The sequence below is a fragment of the Haematobia irritans genome, chromosome 4, assembly GCF_050003625.1.
Source record: "Haematobia irritans isolate KBUSLIRL chromosome 4, ASM5000362v1, whole genome shotgun sequence".
Taxonomy (NCBI): Eukaryota; Metazoa; Arthropoda; class Insecta; order Diptera; family Muscidae; genus Haematobia; species Haematobia irritans.
The window spans coordinates 83,487,140-83,506,512 of NC_134400.1; the positions used below are offsets into that span (position 1 = coordinate 83,487,140).

General features: G+C 36.5%; 2 protein-coding genes across 2 annotated transcripts; both read left to right on the forward strand.

Moving 5' to 3' along the window:
* Positions 1 to 12,996: 12,996 nt before the first annotated feature.
* Positions 12,997 to 15,594, forward strand: LOC142235636 (uncharacterized). Its single transcript, XM_075306899.1, has one exon. It carries the CDS (start codon positions 12,997 to 12,999, stop codon positions 15,592 to 15,594), a length of 2,598 nt encoding a protein of 865 aa, XP_075163014.1.
* On the forward strand, positions 15,591 to 18,105 carry LOC142235637 (uncharacterized). Its single transcript, XM_075306900.1, has 3 exons — positions 15,591 to 16,377; positions 16,880 to 17,799; positions 17,854 to 18,105. Exons 1-3 carry the CDS (start codon positions 15,591 to 15,593, stop codon positions 18,103 to 18,105), a joined length of 1,959 nt encoding a protein of 652 aa, XP_075163015.1.
* The last annotated feature ends 1,268 nt before the right edge of the window (positions 18,106 to 19,373 follow it).

The following is a 19,373-nucleotide window of genomic DNA, read 5'->3' on the forward strand; positions in this document are numbered from 1 at the left end:
TTTTAGAAAGCTAATTTGTTAGAATTCACCAAATTAAAAAAAAATTCCCAAATAAATTTGACAATCATATTTTTCCTCTGTTGGTTAGACTACTCTTGTAATAAAATCAAGTAAAAAATCTACAATTTTTGGTAGACGTCTATTCTATTTCTTAAACATACTTTGGGAAAGATTTCAAAACCTGCAAAATTTACTATTGAGTGTTTGCTAAAGTATAAAAATATAAGAGCTGACACCAATTGCTGTTTTTAGCAGACTTTTCTCTATGAGTGTAGATTTTAGCTATTTAGCAGAGATGTTTTCAAACAATAAACAAGTAAGGAAAGTCTAAAGTCGGGCGGGGCCGACTATATTATACCCTGCACCACTTTGTAGATCTAAATTTTCGATACCATATCACATCCGACAAAGGTGTTGGGGCTATATATAAAGGTTTGTCCCAAATACATACATTTAAATATCACTCGATCTGGACAGAATTTGATAGACTTCTACAAAATCTATAGACTCAAAATTTAAGTCGGATAATGCACTAGGGTGGAACACAATGTTAGTAAAAAATAAAAATATGGGAAACATTTAAATCTGGAGCAATTTTAAGAAAACTTCGCAAAAGTTTATTTATGATTTATCGCTCGATATATATGCATTAGAAGTTTAGGAAAATTAGAGTCATTTTTACAAGGAAAATGTTGGTATTTTGACCATTTTTGTCGAAATTGGAAAAACATATATATGGGAGCTATATCTAAATCTGAACCGATTTCAACCAAATTTGGCAAGCATAGCTACAATGCTAATTCTACTCCCTGTGTAAAATTTCAACTAAATCGGAGTTAAAAATTGGCCTCTACGGTCATATGAGTGTAAATCGGGCGAAAGCTATATATGGGAGATATATCTAAATCTGAACCGATTTCAACCAAATTTAGCACGCATAGCTACAATGCTAATTCTACTCACTGTGCAAAATTTCAACTAAATCGGAGCAAAAAATTGGCCTCTGTGGTCATATGAGTGTAAATCGGGCGAAAGCTATATATGGGAGCTATATCTAAATCTGAACCGATTTCAACCAAATTTGGCACGCATAGCTACAATGCTAATTCTGCTCCCTGTGCAAAATTTCAACGAAATCGGAGCAAAAAATTGGCCTCTGTGGGCAAATGAGTGTAAATCGGGCGAAAGCTATATATGGGAGCTATATCTAAATCTGAACCGATTTGGCTGATATTTTGCAAGTTTTTCGAGACTCATAAAATATTCGGATGTACGGAATTTGAGGAAGATCGGTTGATATACACGCCAATTATGGCCAGATCGGTGAAAAATATATATGGCAGCTATATCTAAATCTGAACCGATTTTTTCCAAAATCAATAGGGATCGTCTTTGAGCCGAAACAGGACCCTATACCAAATTTTAGGACAATCGGACTAAAACTGCGAGCTGTACTTTGCACACAAAAATACATCAACAGACAGACAGACGGACAGACAGACAGACAGACGGACATCACTAAATCGACTCAGAATTTAATTCTAAGACGATCGGTATACTAAACGATGGGTCTCAGACTTTTCCTTCTTGGCGTTACATACAAATGCCCAAACTTATTATACCCTGTACCACAGTAGTGGTGAAGGGTATAAATATGGGAAACGTTTAAATCTGAAGCAATTTTAAGGAAACTTCGAAAAAGTTTATTTATGATTTATCGCTCGATATATATGTATTAGAAGTTTAGGAAAATTAGAGTCATTTTTACAACTTTTCGACTAAGCAGTGGCGATTTTACAAGGAAAATGTTGGTATTTTGACCATTTTTGTCGAAATCAGAAAAACATATATATGGGAGCTATATCTAAATCTGAACCGATTTCAACCAAATTTGGCACGCATAGCTACAATGCTAATTCTACTCCCTGTGCAAAATTTCAACCAAATCGGAGCAAAAAATTGGCCTCTGTGGTCATATGAGTGTAAATCGGGCGAAAGCTATATATGGGAGCTATATCTAAATCTGAACCGATTTCAACCAAATTTGACACGCATAGCTACAATGCTAATTACACTCCCTGTGCAAAATTTCAACTAAATCGGAGCAAAAAATTGGCCTCTGTGGTCATTTGAGTGTAAATCGGGCGAAAGCTATATATGGGAGCTATATGTAAATCTGAACCGATTTCAACCAAATTTGACACGCATAGCTACAATGCTAATTCTACTCCCTGTGCAAAATTTCAACTAAATCGGAGCAAAAAATTGGCCTCTGTGGGCAAATGAGTGTAAATCGGACGAAAGCTATATATGGGAGCTATATCTAAATCTGAACCGATTTGGCTGATATTTTGCAAGTTTTTCGAGACTCATAAAATATTCGGATGTACGGAATTTGAGGAAGATCGGTAGATATACACGCCAATTATGACCAGATCGGTGAAAAATATATATGGCAGCTATATCTAAATCTGAACCGATTTTTTCCAAAATCAATAGGGATCGTCTTTGAGCCGAAACAGGACCCTATACCAAATTTTAGGACAATCGGACTAAAACTGCGAGCTGTACTTTGCACACAAAAATACATCAACAGACAGACGGACAGACAGACAGACAGACGGACATCGCTAAATCGACTCAGAATTTAATTCTAAGACGATCGGTATACTAAACGATGGGTCTCAGACTTTTCCTTCTTGGCGTTACATACAAATGCACAAACTTATTATACCCTGTACCACAGTAGTGGTGAAGGGTATAAAAAAAGCGAAAAGACTGTGCATTTAGTAACGATTTATTGGAATTTCAGTACAAGCTCCCAGAGGATCTTTTCACACGTTCTCGTACTAAACACATTCAAATCTCAACAGAAACTAAACTAGTTGGATCGCTTTGAGACTCTTCTAAACGATTCTAGATAAAATTTCCTTGGAAAACATGTGGGGACCGGGTATACTTCCCTTGGGCCATCAATGTGTAATTTCAGTTTGAAAATGAAAAAGATCCCCGGGACCTTCTCACCAGTCGGTGGGTTAAAAGTGAAAAGTTTGTTTGTGCAAAATTAATTAATTAAGGTACAAAATTAATACCCTTTTTCTGTTTGTACTCCGAAACCGCAGTCGATAGAAAAGCAGTCACTCGATATCGAAGTACTTTGGGTTTCTGTATTTTTGAAAGTTCGTATCGTTTTTATGAGTATACATTGAATACACTAGCTTACAAAATAAAATATTGTCGTGTACATTTGATGAGAGGTGACTTTTCTTATGTATTTCCATCTGTTGAATTCGAAAACGAAGGTTGTTTGGAACAGTTTTTGAGATATCTCGTTATTTTTAGTTTTTTCGTCCTTTTGTCATATGAAAGGTTATATGTTTTTAAACGCTTAGACCGAAATTTAGGACTCCCAACAAAAATTAAACAAACAATTTTTCTTGCAAATCAAAAATGTTACAACCCAACAAAAACTCTCATTACCCGATAATCTTGAAGGTAACCCTAATCGAAAATAAATAACAACACTGGTAGACAACTGCTTCGTACTATTAACGAACGGGCTTCGTTGATTTTTTTTCGTTAATATAACGAAATTTTTCATTTTAAGAACGAATGTGATCGTTAATACAATGAAATAAATCGTTGAAAGACAATTTTGTGTTTTGGATTTTCGTTATATTAATGTAATACGTTTCGTTAATATTACGAATATTAACTTTGTAATTTTTTCGAATATTAGAATAAACAAGTAAGGAAAGCCTAAAGTCGGACGGGGCCGACGGTACTATACCCTGCACCATTTTTGTAAATCCACATTTTCGATACTATATCAAATCCGTCAAATGTGTTGGGTGATATATATAAAGGTTTTTGTCCACAATACATACATTTAAATCTGACTCCATCTGAAAAAAAATTATAATCTATAGACTTAAAATTTATGTTGGCTAACGCCCTGGGATGTTACACTATGTTAGTAAAAAACAAGTAAGGAAAGTCTAAAGTCGAGCGGGGCCGACTATATTATACCCTACACCACTTTGTAGATCTAAATTTTCGATAACATATCACATCCGGCAAATGTGTTGGGTGCTATATATAAAGGTTTGTCCCAAATACATCCACTTAAATATCACTCGATCTGGACAGAACTTGATAGACTACAAAATCTATAGACTCAAAATTTAATTTGGCTAATGCACTAGGGTGGAACACAATTTTAGTAAAAAAAAAACTTATAATACCCTGTTCCACAGTGTGGCGCAGGGTATAAATATGGGAAACATTTAAATCTGAAGCAATTTTAAGGAAACTTCGCAAAAGTTTATTTAAGATTTATCGCTCGATATATATGTATTAGAAGTTTAGGAAAATTAGAGTCATTTTTACAACTTTTCGGCTAAGCAGTGGCGATTTAACAAGGAAAATGTTGGTCTTTTGACCATTTTTGTCGAAATCAGAAAAACATATATATGGGAGCTATATCTAAATCTGAACCGATTTCAATCAAATTTGGCAAACATGACTATATTACTAATTGTACTCCTAGTGCAAAATTTGAACCAAATAGGGCCAAAACTCTGGCTTCTGGGGCCGTATTAGACCATATCGGGGGGAAAATATATATGGAAGCTATATCTAAGTCTGAACCGATTTCAATCAAATTTGGCACACATGACTATACTACCAATTGTACTTCTTGTGCAAAATTTCAAGCTAATCGGGATAAAACTCTGGCTTCTGGGTCCATAAAAGTGCATATCCGGCGAAAGATATATATGGGAGCTATATCTAAATCTGAATCGATTTCAACCAAATTTGGCACGCATAGCTGCAATGCTAAATCTACTCACTGTGCAAAATTTCAACCAAATTGGGCCAAAACTCTGGCTTTTAGGACCATATTAGTCCATATCGGGCGAAAGATATATATGGGAGCTATATCTAAATCTGAACCGATTTCAATCAAATTTTGCACACTTGACTATACTACTAATTGTACTCCTAGTGCAAAATTTCAACCAAATTCGGCCAAGAATCTGGCTTCTGGGTCCATATAAGTCCATATCGGGCGAAAGATATATATGGGAGCTATATCTAAATCTGAACCGATTTCAATCAAATTTTGCACACTTGTCTATACGGCTAAGTGTTATGTTTGTACAAAATTTCAAGCAAATCGGTATAAAACTCTGGCTGCTGGGTCCATATTAGTCCATATCGGGCGAAAGATATATATGGGAGCTATATCTAAATCTGAACCGATTTCTTCCAAAATTAATAGGGGTCTATTCTGACCCAAATTAGGAACATGTGCCAAATTTGAAGGCGATTGGACTTAAATTGCGACCTAGACTTTGATCACAAAAATGTGTTCACAGACAGACGGACGGACGGACGGACATGGTTATATCGAATCAGGGACCCACCCTGAGCATTATTGCCAAAGACACCATGAGTATATCTCGTCTCCTTCTGGGTGTTACAAACATATGCACTAACTTATAATACCCTGTTCCACAGTGTGGCGCAGGGTATAATAAAAATATGGGAAACATTTAAATCTGAAGCAATTTTAAGGAAACTTCGCAAAAGTTTATTTATGATTTATCGCTCGATATATATGTATTAGAAGTTTAGGAAAATTAGAGTAATTTTTACAACTTTTCGACTAAGTGTTTGGCGATTTAACAAGGAAAATGTTGGTATTTTGACCATTTTTGTCGAAATCAGAAAAACATATATATGGGAGCTATATCTAAATCTGAACCGATGTCAATCAAATTTAGCACACATGACTATACTACCAATTGTACTCCTTGTGCAAAATTTCAAGCTAATCGGGATAAAACTCTGACTTCTGGGTCCATATAAGTACATATGGGAAGATATATATGGGAGCTATATCTAAATCTGAGCCGATTTCTTCCAAAATCAATAGGGTTCTATTCTGACCCAAATTAGGAACATGTGCCAAATTTGAAGGCGATTTGACTTAAATTGCGACCTAGACTTTGATCACAAAAATGTGTTCACAGACAGACGGACGGACGGACAGGCTGACAGACGGACATGTTTATATCGACTCAGGGACCCACCCTGAGCATTATTGCCAAAGACACCATGTGTCTATCTCGTCTCCTTCTGGGTGTTACAGACATATGCACTAACTTATAATACCCTGTTCCACAGTGTGGCGCAGGGTATAAATATGGGAAACATTTTAATCTGAACCAATTTTGAGGCAACTTCCCAAAAGTGTATTTATGATTTATCGGTCGATAGATATGTATTAGAAATAAAGGAAAATTTGAGTCTTTTTTATAAGTTTTCGACTTAGCAGTGGCGATTTTATAAGGAAAATGTGGGTATTTTGGTCATTTTTCCCAAATCGGAAAAGTATATATATGGAAGCTATATCGAAATCTGAACCGATTTCAACCTAATTTGGCACGCATAGCAACAATACTAATTCTACTCCCTGTGCAAAATTTCAACTAAATCGGAGTTAAAAATTGGCCTCTGTGGTCATATGAGCCAGTGCTGCCGCTACTACTTCAATCGAAGTATTTTGCTTCATTTTCACAAAATTTACTTCGTCACTCCTTCTTCCAAAAATCTGCTTCACTTTTTGTTCTGCTTCAAATTTTAAAATGTTTCCCCATATTACCTAATTGTTTTTCCTATTCCTTTAATTACGATGAACATAGCGGTTTTAATCATTGAATTATTAACCGATGTGGACCAATTTTTGCATAGTTTTTAGAGACCATATACTTACACCATGTACTAAATTTCAGCCGGATCGGATGAAATTTGGTTCTCTTAGAGGCTCTTCAAGCCAAATCGGGGGATCAGTTTATATGGGAGCTATATATAATTATGGACCGATGTGGACCAATTTTTGCATGGTTGTTAGAGATCATATGCTGAAACCATGTACCAAATTTTAGCTGGATCGGATGAAATTTGCTTCTCTTAGAGTCCCCGCAAGCCAAATTTGGGGTTCCGTTTATATGGGGGCTATACGTAAAAGTGGACCGATATAGCCCATTTGCAATACCATCCGACCTACATCAATAACAAATACTTGTGCCAAGTTTCAAGTCGATAGCTTCTTTCGTTCGGAAGTTAGCGTGATTTCAACAGACGGACGGACGGACATGCTCAGGTCGACTCAGAATTTCACCACGACCCAGAATATACTTTATGGGGTCTTACAGCAATATTTCGACAAAGTTAATATACCCCCATCCTATGGTGGAGGGTATAATAAAATGAATTCTATTGTTTTGTTTTCAAAAATGTATGCTACTTCAATTTTATTCAATCTACTCCACTTTTTTCCAAAATCTACTTCACTCAATTTTTCACTAGCGGCAGCACTGATATGAGCGTAAATCGGGCGAAAGCTATATATGGGAGATATATCTAAATCTGAACCGATTTCAACAAAATTTGGCACGCATAGCTACAATGCTAATTCTACTCCCAGTGCAAAATTTCAACTAAATCGGAGTTAAAAATGGGCTCTGTGGTCATATGAGTGTAAATCGGGCGAAAGCTATATATGGGAGATATATCCAAATCTGAACCGATTTCAACCAAATTTGGCACGTATAGCTACAATGCTAATTCTACTCAATGTGCAAAATTTCAACTAAATCGGAGTTAAAAATTAAATTAATAATTTTTATCGATTATTTTGAGAAGGTCGAAATCGCGGCAAAACGGCCCCATATGAAGAAGAAAAAAGTGTTGTTCCACCAAGACAACGCACCGTGCCTGCCACAAGTCATTGAGAACGATGGCAAAAATTCATGAAATGGGCTTCGAATTGCTTCCCCACCCACCGTATTCTCCAGATCTGGCCCCCAGCGACTTTTTCTTGTTCTCAGACCTCAAATGGATGTTCGCAGGGAAAAAATTTGGCTGAAATGAAGAGGTGATCGCCGAAACTTTGGTAGTACTCCTTCGGCAAAACGGAAGGAGTACTACCAAAAAATTTGAAGGTCGTTATAATCGTTGTATCGCTCTTGAAGGGAACTATGTTGAATAATAAAAACGAATTTTGAAAAAAAAACAAGTAAGGAAAGCCTAAAGTCGGGCGGGGCCGACTATATTATACCCTGCACCACTTTGTAGATCTACATTTTCGATACCATATCACATCCGTCAAATGTGTTGGGGGCTATATATAAAGGTTTGTCCCAAATACATACAATTAAATATCACTCGATTTGGACAGAATTTGATAGACTTCTACAAAATCTATAGACTCAAAATTTAAGATGGCTAATGCAATAGGGTGGAACACAATTTTAGTAAAAAACCAGTAAGGAAAGTCTAAAGTCGGGCGGGGCCGACTATATTATACCCTGCACCACTTTGTAGATCTAAATTTTCGATACCATATCACATTCGTCAAATGTGTTGGGGCTATATATAAAGGTTTGTCCCAAATACATACATTTAAATATCACTCGATCTGGAAGAATTTGATAGACTTCTACAAAATCTATAGACTCAAAATTTAAGTCGGCTAATGCACTAGGGTGGAACACAATGTTAGTAAAAAAATATGGGAAACGTTTAAATCTGAAGCAATTTTAAGGAAACTTCGAAAAAGTTTATTTATGATTTATCGCTCGATATATATGTATTAGAAGTTTAGGAATATTAGAGTCATTTTTACAACTTTTCGACTAAGCAGTAACGATTTTACAAGGGAAATGTTGGTATTTTGACCATTTTTGTCGAAATCAGAAAAACATATATATGGGAGCTAAATCTAAATCTTAACCGATGTCAACCAAATTTGGCACGCATAGCTACAATACTAATTCTACTCCCTGTGCAAAATTTCAACTAAATCGGAGTTAAAAATTGGCCTCTGTGGTCATATGTGTGTAAATCGGGCGAAAGCTATATATGGGAGATATATCTAAATCTGAACCGATTTCAACCAAATTTGGCACGCATAGTTACAATGCTAATTCTACTCCCTGTGCAAAATTTCCACTAAATCGGAGTTAAAAATTGGCCTCTGTGGTCATATGCATGTAAATGGGGCGAAAGCTATATATGGGAGATATATCCAAATCTGAACCGATTTCAACCAAATTTGGCACGTATAGCTATAATGCTAATTCTACTCAATGTGCAAAATTTCAACTAAATCGGAGTTAAAAATTGGCCTCTGTGGTCATATGCATGTAAATCGGGTGAAAGCTATATATGGGAGATATATCCAAATCTGAACCGATTTCAACCAAATTTGGCACGTATAGCAACAATGCTAATTCTACTCACTGTGCAAAATTTCAACTAAATCGGAGTTAAAAATTGGCCTCTGTGGTCATATGCATGTAAATCGGGCGAAAGCGATATATGGGAGATATATCCAAATCTGAACCGATTTCAACCAAATTTGGCACGCATGGCTATAATGCTAATTCTACCCCCTGTGCAAAATTTCAACTAAATCGGAGCAAAAATTTGGCCTCTGTGGGCAAATGAGTGTAAATCGGGCGAAAGCTATATATGGGAGCTATATCTAAATCTGAACCGATTTGGCTGATATTTTGCAAGTTTTTCGAGACTCATAAAATATTCGGATGTACGGAATTTGAGGAAGATCGGTTGATATACACGCCAATTATGACCAGATCGGTGAAAAATATATATGGCCGCTATATCTAAATCTGAACCGATTTTTTCCAAAATCAATAGGGATCGTCTTTGAGCCGAAACAGGACCCTATACCAAATTTTAGGACAATCGGACTAAAACTGCGAGCTGTACTTTGCACACAAAAATACATCAACAGACAGACAGACAGACGGACAGACAGACAGACAGACAGACAGACGGACATCGCTAAATCGACTCAGAATTTAATTCTAAGACGATTGGTATACTAAACGATGGGTCTCAGACTTTTCCTTCTTGGCGTTACATACAAATGCACAAACTTATTATACCCTGTACCACAGTAGTGGTTAAGGGTATAAATATGGGAAACATTAAAATCTGAAGCAATTTTAAGGAAACTTCGCAAAAGTTTATTAGAAGTTTAGGAAAATTAGAGTCATTTTTACAACTTTTAGACTAAGCAGTGGCGATTTTACAAGGAAAATGTTGGTCGAAATCAGAAAAACATACATATGGGAGCTAAATCTAAATCTGAACCGATGTCAACCAAATTCGGCACGCATAGCTACAATGCTAATTCTATTCCCTGTGCAAAATTTCAACTAAATCGGAGTTAAAAATTGGCCTCTGTGGTCATATGAGTGTAAATCGGGCGAAAGCTATATATGGGAGATATATCTAAATCTGAACCGATTTCAACCAAATTTGGCACGCATAGCTACAATGCTAATTCTACTCCCAGTGCAAAATTTCAACTAAATCGGAGTTAAAAATTGGCCTCTGTGGTCATATGAGTGTAAATCGGGCGAAAGCTATATATGGGAGGTATATCCAAATCTGATCCGATTTCAACCAAATTTGGCACGTATAGCTACAATGCTAATTCTACTCAATGTGCAAAATTTCAACTAAATCGGAGTTAAAAATTGGCCTCTGTGGTCATATGCATGTAAATCGGGCGAAAGCTATATATGGGAGCTATATCTAAATCTGATCCGATTTCAACCAAATTTGGCGCGCATAGCTACAATGCTAATTATACTCCCTGTGCAAAATTTCAACTAAAGCGGAGCAAAATATTGGCCTCTGTGGTCATTTGAGTGTAAATCGGGCGAAAGCTATATATGGGAGCTATATCTAAATCTGAACCGATTTGGCTGATATTTTGCAAGTTTTTCGAGACTCATAAAATATTCGGATGTACGGAATTTGAGGAAGATCGGTTGATATACACGCCAATTATGACCAGATCGGTGAAAAATATATATGGCAGCTATATCTAAATCTGAACCGATTTTTTCCAAAATCAATAGGGATCATCTTTGAGCCGAAACAGGACTCTATACCAAATTTTAGGACAATCGGACTAAAACTGCGAGCTGTATTTTGCACACAAAAATACATCAACAGACAGACAGACAGACGGACAGACAGACAGACAGACGGACATCGCTAAATCGGCTCAGAATTTAATTCTAAGACGATCGGTATACTAAACGATGGGTCTCAGACTTTTCCTTCTTGGCGTTACATACAAATGCACAAACTTATTATACCCTGTACCACAGTAGTGGTGAAGGGTATAAAAATGTGTTTTTCTTTGTTAGACCGGGGATTTATAAGCCAACCTGTTAATTTATAAGACGATGTTAAGGAGTTTTAAGATACATTGCCATCGGCAAATATTACCACAACCCAAGTAATTCGATTGTGGGTGACAGTCTTTAGTAGAAGTTTCTACGCAATCCATGGAGAGTACACAAAATTCGGCGTGGCCGAACTTACGGCCGTCTATATTTGTTTAGTGTTAAGATAGCCATTTTTAAGTCGAATCACTTAACTATACACGCAAAGAAAAAAAAACGTTTGGAAAATGTGTACCGAAAACGTTTTTCTTTTGTTAGAGTTTTTTGAATTGCTTCGAAAAGTATACACTTTTATCACCTGTTAAATCACCATGATTTATTGTTTTTTCTTATGTTTGCTTGTTTCAAATAGTATACATGAATTCAAATTACAAATCATTTTTTTATTTTAATTCAACATAAAAATTGTTTGAAATTACTTTGAATTCAAGTCTTGATATTGAATCTCTATTTTTTGTATCTCATACTGGCATCCCTACTACCAATATCGTAAATGTCATTCTTGATTCTCTACTTACAATATTTTCGTTTTTGTTGTTGCAACACTTTGGGGCAACGATCAACATATACATAATGTAAACACAAGCTGACATACATACATATGTACATATATTATAACTGTCTCTTCTTTTTGTATTATTAGAAGTTTGAAGTTTGGCAAATAATAAATTATTATTAAAGGGTTGTAGAAGTGAAACGATCGTGTTCTTACTACAGTGGGCCAATAGTGATTTTTATAGAGACATTCTAAGTAATGAGAAAGTGTGTTCGAATAACTCTTTCATAGAGACATTTAATTAATGGGAAAAGGTGTTTGAGTCAATTGTGTTATAAAAAAAACTCTTGCGTAGAGAAATAAACTAAATAGAAAGTACCATACCTGTGGGTCAAACATTGAGTTTCCTAAAGTAAAGGAAAATATACAAACTTAAATATTCGAAACATAAAGTGAAGCATCTTACCAAAGTGTTCCATAATAAAATTAAATTTTTGATAAAAGTGGAAGCTGGCTCTACTGCTACCATTTGTTTGTTGCCTGAAACTGTGGAAGCTTGTAAGTTGTAAGTTGGCCCAAATACAAGGTAACGTTTTATTTTATATTTCAATACAATTTGCATACCCAAACCGAACCATTGGGTAAGGAATTTGTCCCATTACACATTGGACAAATTCCAGGGCTGTCAAAACAGGCAGTCCTTAAACATTGGCGACCGTGACAGGACTAATATTCAGTGGCATTGTAACATTTTTTAATATTCTGAATTTAATAAAATTCAGTAGCGAGTGTCTCAGTACCACGAAAACCCATTTGTATAATTCGTGCGGTTACATAATCACTGACAACGTTATTGGAATACATTTGTTTTTGCCCCTGGAAATTTTACGCCATTTTTAAATTGCATTCTGTAATATTTTGTGCCGCGAATAAAATCATTTATGTTATTGGCCCACATCGAATTTCCACCATTTTCTTAATTTGATTTTCCACATATTGGATTGTTGTTGGAATTTCAAAGGGCAATCACATCGCATACATTGCAATCCTCACATAGGAAATAAATTGCCTCGGTGAATTTTTTACAACAACATTCAAATTATCAACCATATTATATTGATTCTGTCTCAAAATTTAAATTTATTGGGAAGTAAATTTGCGGAGTTTTTGTATAAATAATTTTGAACCAAAAAATATACAATGCCAAACAGTGAAGAGATTACACAGCCAAGCCCATCGCTTGAAGAATTAAAACAGCGTCGTGCCTCATCGAAAGGTAGTATGACCCGGATCAAAAATGTTGTTGAAGGGAAAAATACATTGTCTCATACTGAATTAGAATGTCGATTGGGCATTATTGAGTCATACTACAAACAGGCTTCGTATTATCAGAACCAAATTGAAAGGCTGTCTCCTCTAGACGATGGTAGGGCTGATATAGACGAACTTTACATCACTATTAAGACCAAAATTTTAGATCTGATTGGTAGTGGCAGACGGCATAGTGTTACTGAACAATCTTTTTCTGTCCCTCAACACTCATCAAGTCGTCTTCCTAACTTGAAACTTCCCAAGTTTGATGGAAAGTATTTAGAATACAAAAATTTTATAAATACTTTCAACAATTTAGTCCATAAAGACCCAAATATTCCAGTGACGGAAAAATTCAACCATTTACTTTCGTGTCTTAGTGGTGAGGCCTTATCAACAATTAAAGCGTTTCAAGTCACAGATGAAAACTATCAGAGTGCCCTCGACAGACTCAAAGAGAGGTACGATAATGACACACTGATCTTTTTGGAAAACGTAACATCAATGTTTGAAATTTCTAAATCAAGTAAACCTGTCCCAAAGCAATTAAGAAATATTGTAGACACTATATCAGCCCTTTATAGTTCTCTGAAATCACTTGGCTCATATGAACAAATTTGTGACGCATTCATAATTCATTTGGCAATGAGCAAAGTTGACCCTGAAACAAAACAGAAATGGGATGAGTTTATTGATTACTCGAAATTACCTTCGTGGACTGATTGCTGCTCTATGTTGGACAGACGTTGTCAACAACTCGATGCACAGTGCCGAAGAACATCTAAACAACAAAACCCATCTACCTCATCGAATTATTCACATAATAATCAACCATCGAAGCAACACTCATTGCTGGCGAAAAATATGACTCAAGAAATAATTTGCAATCATTGCTCAAAATCTGGTCATTTTATAACAACTTGTCAACGATTCATTGTTTTGACCCCAAATCAACGAATGGAGCAAGCAAAACAACAAAAACTTTGTCTCAACTGTCTGTCAAAGGGACACATGTATATGCAGTGTCCATCGCGATATTCATGCAGATTTTGTAAACAAAAACATCACTCGCTTTTACATAAGCAAGAGGAGCAAGAAGAAACTCCGACTACGTCATCTGCCTCAACTCACGGTACATTTCGACAAAATTCTGACTCACAAATAAGTAATGTTATTTTAGCGACTGCTTTGGTTTTAATTCGAGATTCTGAAGGGAATTTTAGAATGGGGAGAGCACTTCTTGATTCTTGCTCTCAAGTAAATTTCATAACGGAATCTTTCTCAAATTCACTCAATTTACGGAAATCGAAAAATCCTATAGATATTTTGGGAATTGGTGCTTCTGGTATAAAAGTTTCATACAAAACACAAAGTACTGTCCGATCTCGATTAAATAATTTCGAATTGTCCCTCGATTTCTTAATTTCCCCAAAGATAACTGGCTATCATCCTGATGAGAATTTATCGATAACGGATTTCAATCTACCCAACAACATTGAATTAGCTGACCCTGAATTCCATCGTAGGCGTGGTATCGATATGTTACTAGGTGCCGAGTCATTTTTCTCACTTCTTTCTGTGGGACAAATTCGTCTTGGGGAAAATCTACCGACTTTACAGAAGACACTTTTAGGGTGGATTGTTTCCGGAAAATATACAAGTAATCATTTGAATCGACCCTCAAAAACAAGTTATGTTGTCTCAGAAGATATATTTTCAAAAATCAGTAATAATGTCGAAATGCTATGGAAATTAGAATCTGTTGAAGGCAAACGCCAACCATTTTCATTGGAACAACAGGAATTCGAAAATCATTTCATTAAAAATGTATCGGTCCAAAATGATAGAAGAATCGTTGTGAGATTGCCTCTTAAGGAAGACCCAATGGTTTTTGGTGATTCAAGAGACATAGCTCTTCGTCGTTTTCTTTCTATTGAACCAAAATTAAATAAAAATTCTGAATTGAAGGAACAGTACTCAAAGTTTATGAAAGAATATGAAGAGCTAGGACATATGTCTCCAATAGAAGAAAAATCGATTTCTTCTCCAAACTATTACATTCCCCATCATTGTGTTTTACGACCTCAAAGAGTCTCGACCAAACTTCGTGTGGTTTTTGACGCATCATGCAAATCCTCATCTCAATTGTCTCTTAACGATATCATGATGGTTGGTCCCACAATTCAAAATCAGTTACTCATAACTTTATTGCGCTTCAGATGTCATAGGTATGGCCTTACAGCCGATATTGAAAAAATGTATCGGCAGGTATTGGTCCATCCTGATGATCGACATTTGCAACTGATGTTATGGCGTGATAATTCTACCAATCCGATTAAAACATATACCCTGAATACTGTCACATATGGAACTGCATCTGCCCCATATTTAGCAATACGAAGTCTTCATTATGCCGCAGAACAATTTCCAATTCTCACGAATGTGGCAAGGCTGTTGTCACAAAAGATTTCTATGTTGATGATATGATTACTGGCGCTGATGATTTGCATACATTGCAACTCATCAAGGAGGAGGTAACAGAAATATTGACTCATTCAAATTTCTCTCTCTCCAAATGGCATAGTAACTGTCTCAATCTAAGCTTAACTGATGCTGGTATAAAAGAGGTTCGAATTGACGATGACTCTACTAGCACATTAGGAATATCGTGGTACACCTCTGATGATACTTTCCACTTTGAATTTCGCCCATTAAAATCGTATTCACATAATACGAAAAGAACAATTCTGTCTCTTACATCTACGCTTTTTGACCCAATGGGGTTAATCAGCCCTCTAATCATTAAATCAAAAATTTTGCTACAAACACTTTGGATTTTAAAATGCGATTGGGATGAATCTGTGCCTCAAGAAATTGATACAGCTTGGACTAATATTTTGGCTGATTACCATAATCTGCCCCAATTAAAAATTTCTCGATTCATTCGTTTAACCAATTTGATTGATCTACAAGTACATGGATTTGGAGATGCTTCTATTAAAGCTTATGGTTGTTGTCTCTATTTCCGTTGCATCGATTCATTCGGCAATATTGTCACAAATCTGGTAGCTTCAAAATCTAGAGTTGCCCCACTAAAAACAAGATCTTTGCCCCGGTTAGAACTATGTGCATCACATTTACTTGCAATTTTTTGGAATCAACTGAAAAATCATTTCAATTATTCGATTTCAAAAATACATTTTTGGTCTGACTCGCAAATTGCATTACATTGGATCAGAACTCATTCATCAACTTTATCGACTTTTGTCGGTAATAGAGTTTCTGAAATCCAAAATTTGACAAATGATATATATTGGCGATATATACCTACGGACCAGAATCCTGCTGACTTAGTGTCACGAGGTTGTTCAGTTACCGAACTCGAGAATTCTAATTGGTTTTATGGCCCTTCATTTCTACGATCTTCCGAATCTGAATGGCCACCGTTCGATGGTCCGAATGTCAGCAAAGAAGAAATGACAATAGAAAAAAGGAAAACAATTTTACTCGTCCAAGGGGAAGATGTGCCATATATACTAAAAGCGATTCACAAATTTAGCAACTATTTGAAATGCCTCAGAATTTTCTCATATATGCTCCGTTTTCAGTCGAAAAAACTTAGCAACTGCCTCACAATATCTCCTGATGAACTGAGTCATTCACTTCACCGGATTATTTGGGCGATTCAACAGCATTATTTTTCGAATGAAATTAAACAAATCTGGGACTTTACCCAACCATTTATCATCTTTGGCTCTCTTCATACAAGAAGTTGATGGGGTTGAATTAATTCGTGTTGGAGGTCGACTTCTAAATTCCGATTTACCCGAAGATATGAAGTTTCCATTCCTCCTGCCTAAATCTGACCCATTTGTTAAAGTTATGATAAACCATTTTCACCAATCAAATTACCACGCTGGCCCTAGAGCTCTGGTGTCGTTAATACAACAACAATTCTGGATCATCAATTGTCGCTCGTTAGCAAGACAAGTGGTTTATAGCTGTATACATTGCACTAAATATAAGCCAAAGCTTTTGACTCAGGTGATGGGAAATTTGCCAAAGGATCGTGTATCTGGCTCTCGCCCATTCCAGGTTGTTGGTGTTGACTTTGCTGGTCCGATTGCAACGTATCTCAGAATTAGAGGAAAAACGCCGTACAAATCGTATATAGCTGTTTTTGTCTGTTTTGCGACAAAAGCAGTCCACCTCGAAACCGTTTCCGACCTTTCAAGTGATGCTTTCATAGCAGCTCTCAAGCGGTTTATTGGTCGAAGAGGTCTCCCATCCAAAATATATTGCGATAATGCTACAAACTTTATTGGCGCTGAGTCAAAATTAAAGGAATTCCACAAACAATTCCACTTAGAAGAAACAAAATCCAAAATTGAATCATTTTCTGGCTCGAAACATATTCAATTTATATTTATCCCTCCAAGAGCACCTCATTTTGGCGGGTTATGGGAGGCGGCGGTCAAATCTAAGGGTCACTTGTTTCGCACTCTTCCAAATGCACGACTCACATTTGAAGAATTATCCACAGCCTTAGTGGAAATAGAGGCCGTTATGAATTCTCGCAAAATTTCTCCAGCTTCAACTGACCCGAATGATCTTCAAGCCCTTACACCGGGCCATTTTTTAATTGGTTGCCCTTTACTCAGTTTACCAGAGAGGAAAAATTTTGACCCAGATGTCTCTCATTTGCAATCATGGCAAAAAATTTCTGCAGTGAAGTCGCACTTCTAGCGCAGATGGCATAAAGAATATTTGGCTCAACTTCAACATCGTTATAAATGGCAAACCCCGCAGCAAGATCTTAAGGTTAATGATATGGTCAACATCCATGAAGATAATGTCCCACCGTTGAAATGGACAATTGGACGTGTAACAAACATTGTCTCAGGTGATGATGGTTATGCTAGAGTTGCAGATGTGCGAACTCCAACTAATCTACTCAGACGTCCAGTGGCAAAGTTGGCGAAATTACCAATTGATTGAAACCAAGGGTTTCAATGGGGCCCGGCATGTTAAATCACCATGATTTATTGTTTTTTCTTATGTTTGCTTGTTTCAAATAGTATACATGAATTCAAATTACCAATCATTTTTATACCCTCCATCATAGGATGGGGGTATATTAACTTTGTCATTCCGTTTGTAACACATCGAAATATTGCTCTAAGACCCCATAAAGTATATATATTCTGGGTCGTGGTGAAATTCTGAGTCGATCTAAGCATGTCCGTCCGTCCGTCCGTCCGTCTGTTGAAATCACGCTAACTTCCGAACGAAACAAGCTATCGAGTTGAAACTTGGCACAAGTAGTTGTTATCGATGTAGGTCGGATGGTATTGAAAATGGGCCATATCGGTCCACTTTTACGTATAGCCCCCATATAAAGGGACCCTCAGATTTGGCTTGTGGAGCCTCTAACAGAAGCATATTTCATCCGATCCGGCTGAAATTTAGTATATGGTGTTGCTATATAGTCTCTAACAACCATGCAAAAATTGGTCCACATCGGTCCATAATTATATATAGCCCCAATATAAACCGATCCCCAGATTTGGCTTGCGGAGCCTAAAAGAGAAGCAAATTTCATCCGATCCGGCTGAAATTTGGTACATGGTGTTGGTATATGGTCTCTAACAACCATGCAAAAATTGGTTCACATCGGTCCATAATTATCTATAGCCCCCATATAAACCGATCCCCAGATTTGGCTTGCGGAGCCTCAAAGAGAAGAAAATTTCATCCGATCCGGCTGAAATTTGGTACATGATGTTGGTATATGATCTCTAACAACCATGGACAAATTGGTCCATATCGGTCCTTAATTATATATAGCCCCCATATAAACCGATCTCCAGATTTGGCTTGTGGAGCCTCAAAGAGAAGTAAATTTCATCCGATCCGGCTGAAATTTGGTACATGGTGTTGGTATAAGGTCTCTAACAATCATGCAAAAATTGGTCTACATCCGTTCATAATTATATATAGCCCCCATATAAACCGATCCCCAGATTTGGCTTGCGAAGTCTCCAAGAGAAGCAAATTTCATCCAATCCGGTTGTAATTTGGAACATGGTGTTAGTATATGATCTTTAACAACCGTGCCTGAATTGGTCCATATCGCTCCATAATTATATATAGCCCCCATATAAAACATTCTCCAGATTTGACCTCCGGAGCCTCTTGGAGGAACAAAATTCATCCGATCCGGTTCAAATTAGGCACGTGGTGTTAGTATATGGTCGCTAACAACC

What these genes read in the sequence shown, in the direction of transcription:
- LOC142235636 (XM_075306899.1), top strand. Translation starts at nt 12,997, where the DNA reads ATGCCAAACAGTGAAGAGATTACACAGCCAAGCCCATCGCTTGAAGAA.
- LOC142235637 (XM_075306900.1), top strand. Translation starts at nt 15,591, where the DNA reads ATGATTACTGGCGCTGATGATTTGCATACATTGCAACTCATCAAGGAG. An exon ending in AACTTTATCGACTTTTGTCG is followed by an intron (nt 16,378 to 16,879) that starts GTAATAGAGTTT and finishes TCATACAAGAAG; the next exon opens with TTGATGGGGTTGAATTAATT. An exon ending in GGAAAAATTTTGACCCAGAT is followed by an intron (nt 17,800 to 17,853) that starts GTCTCTCATTTG and finishes TCGCACTTCTAG; the next exon opens with CGCAGATGGCATAAAGAATA.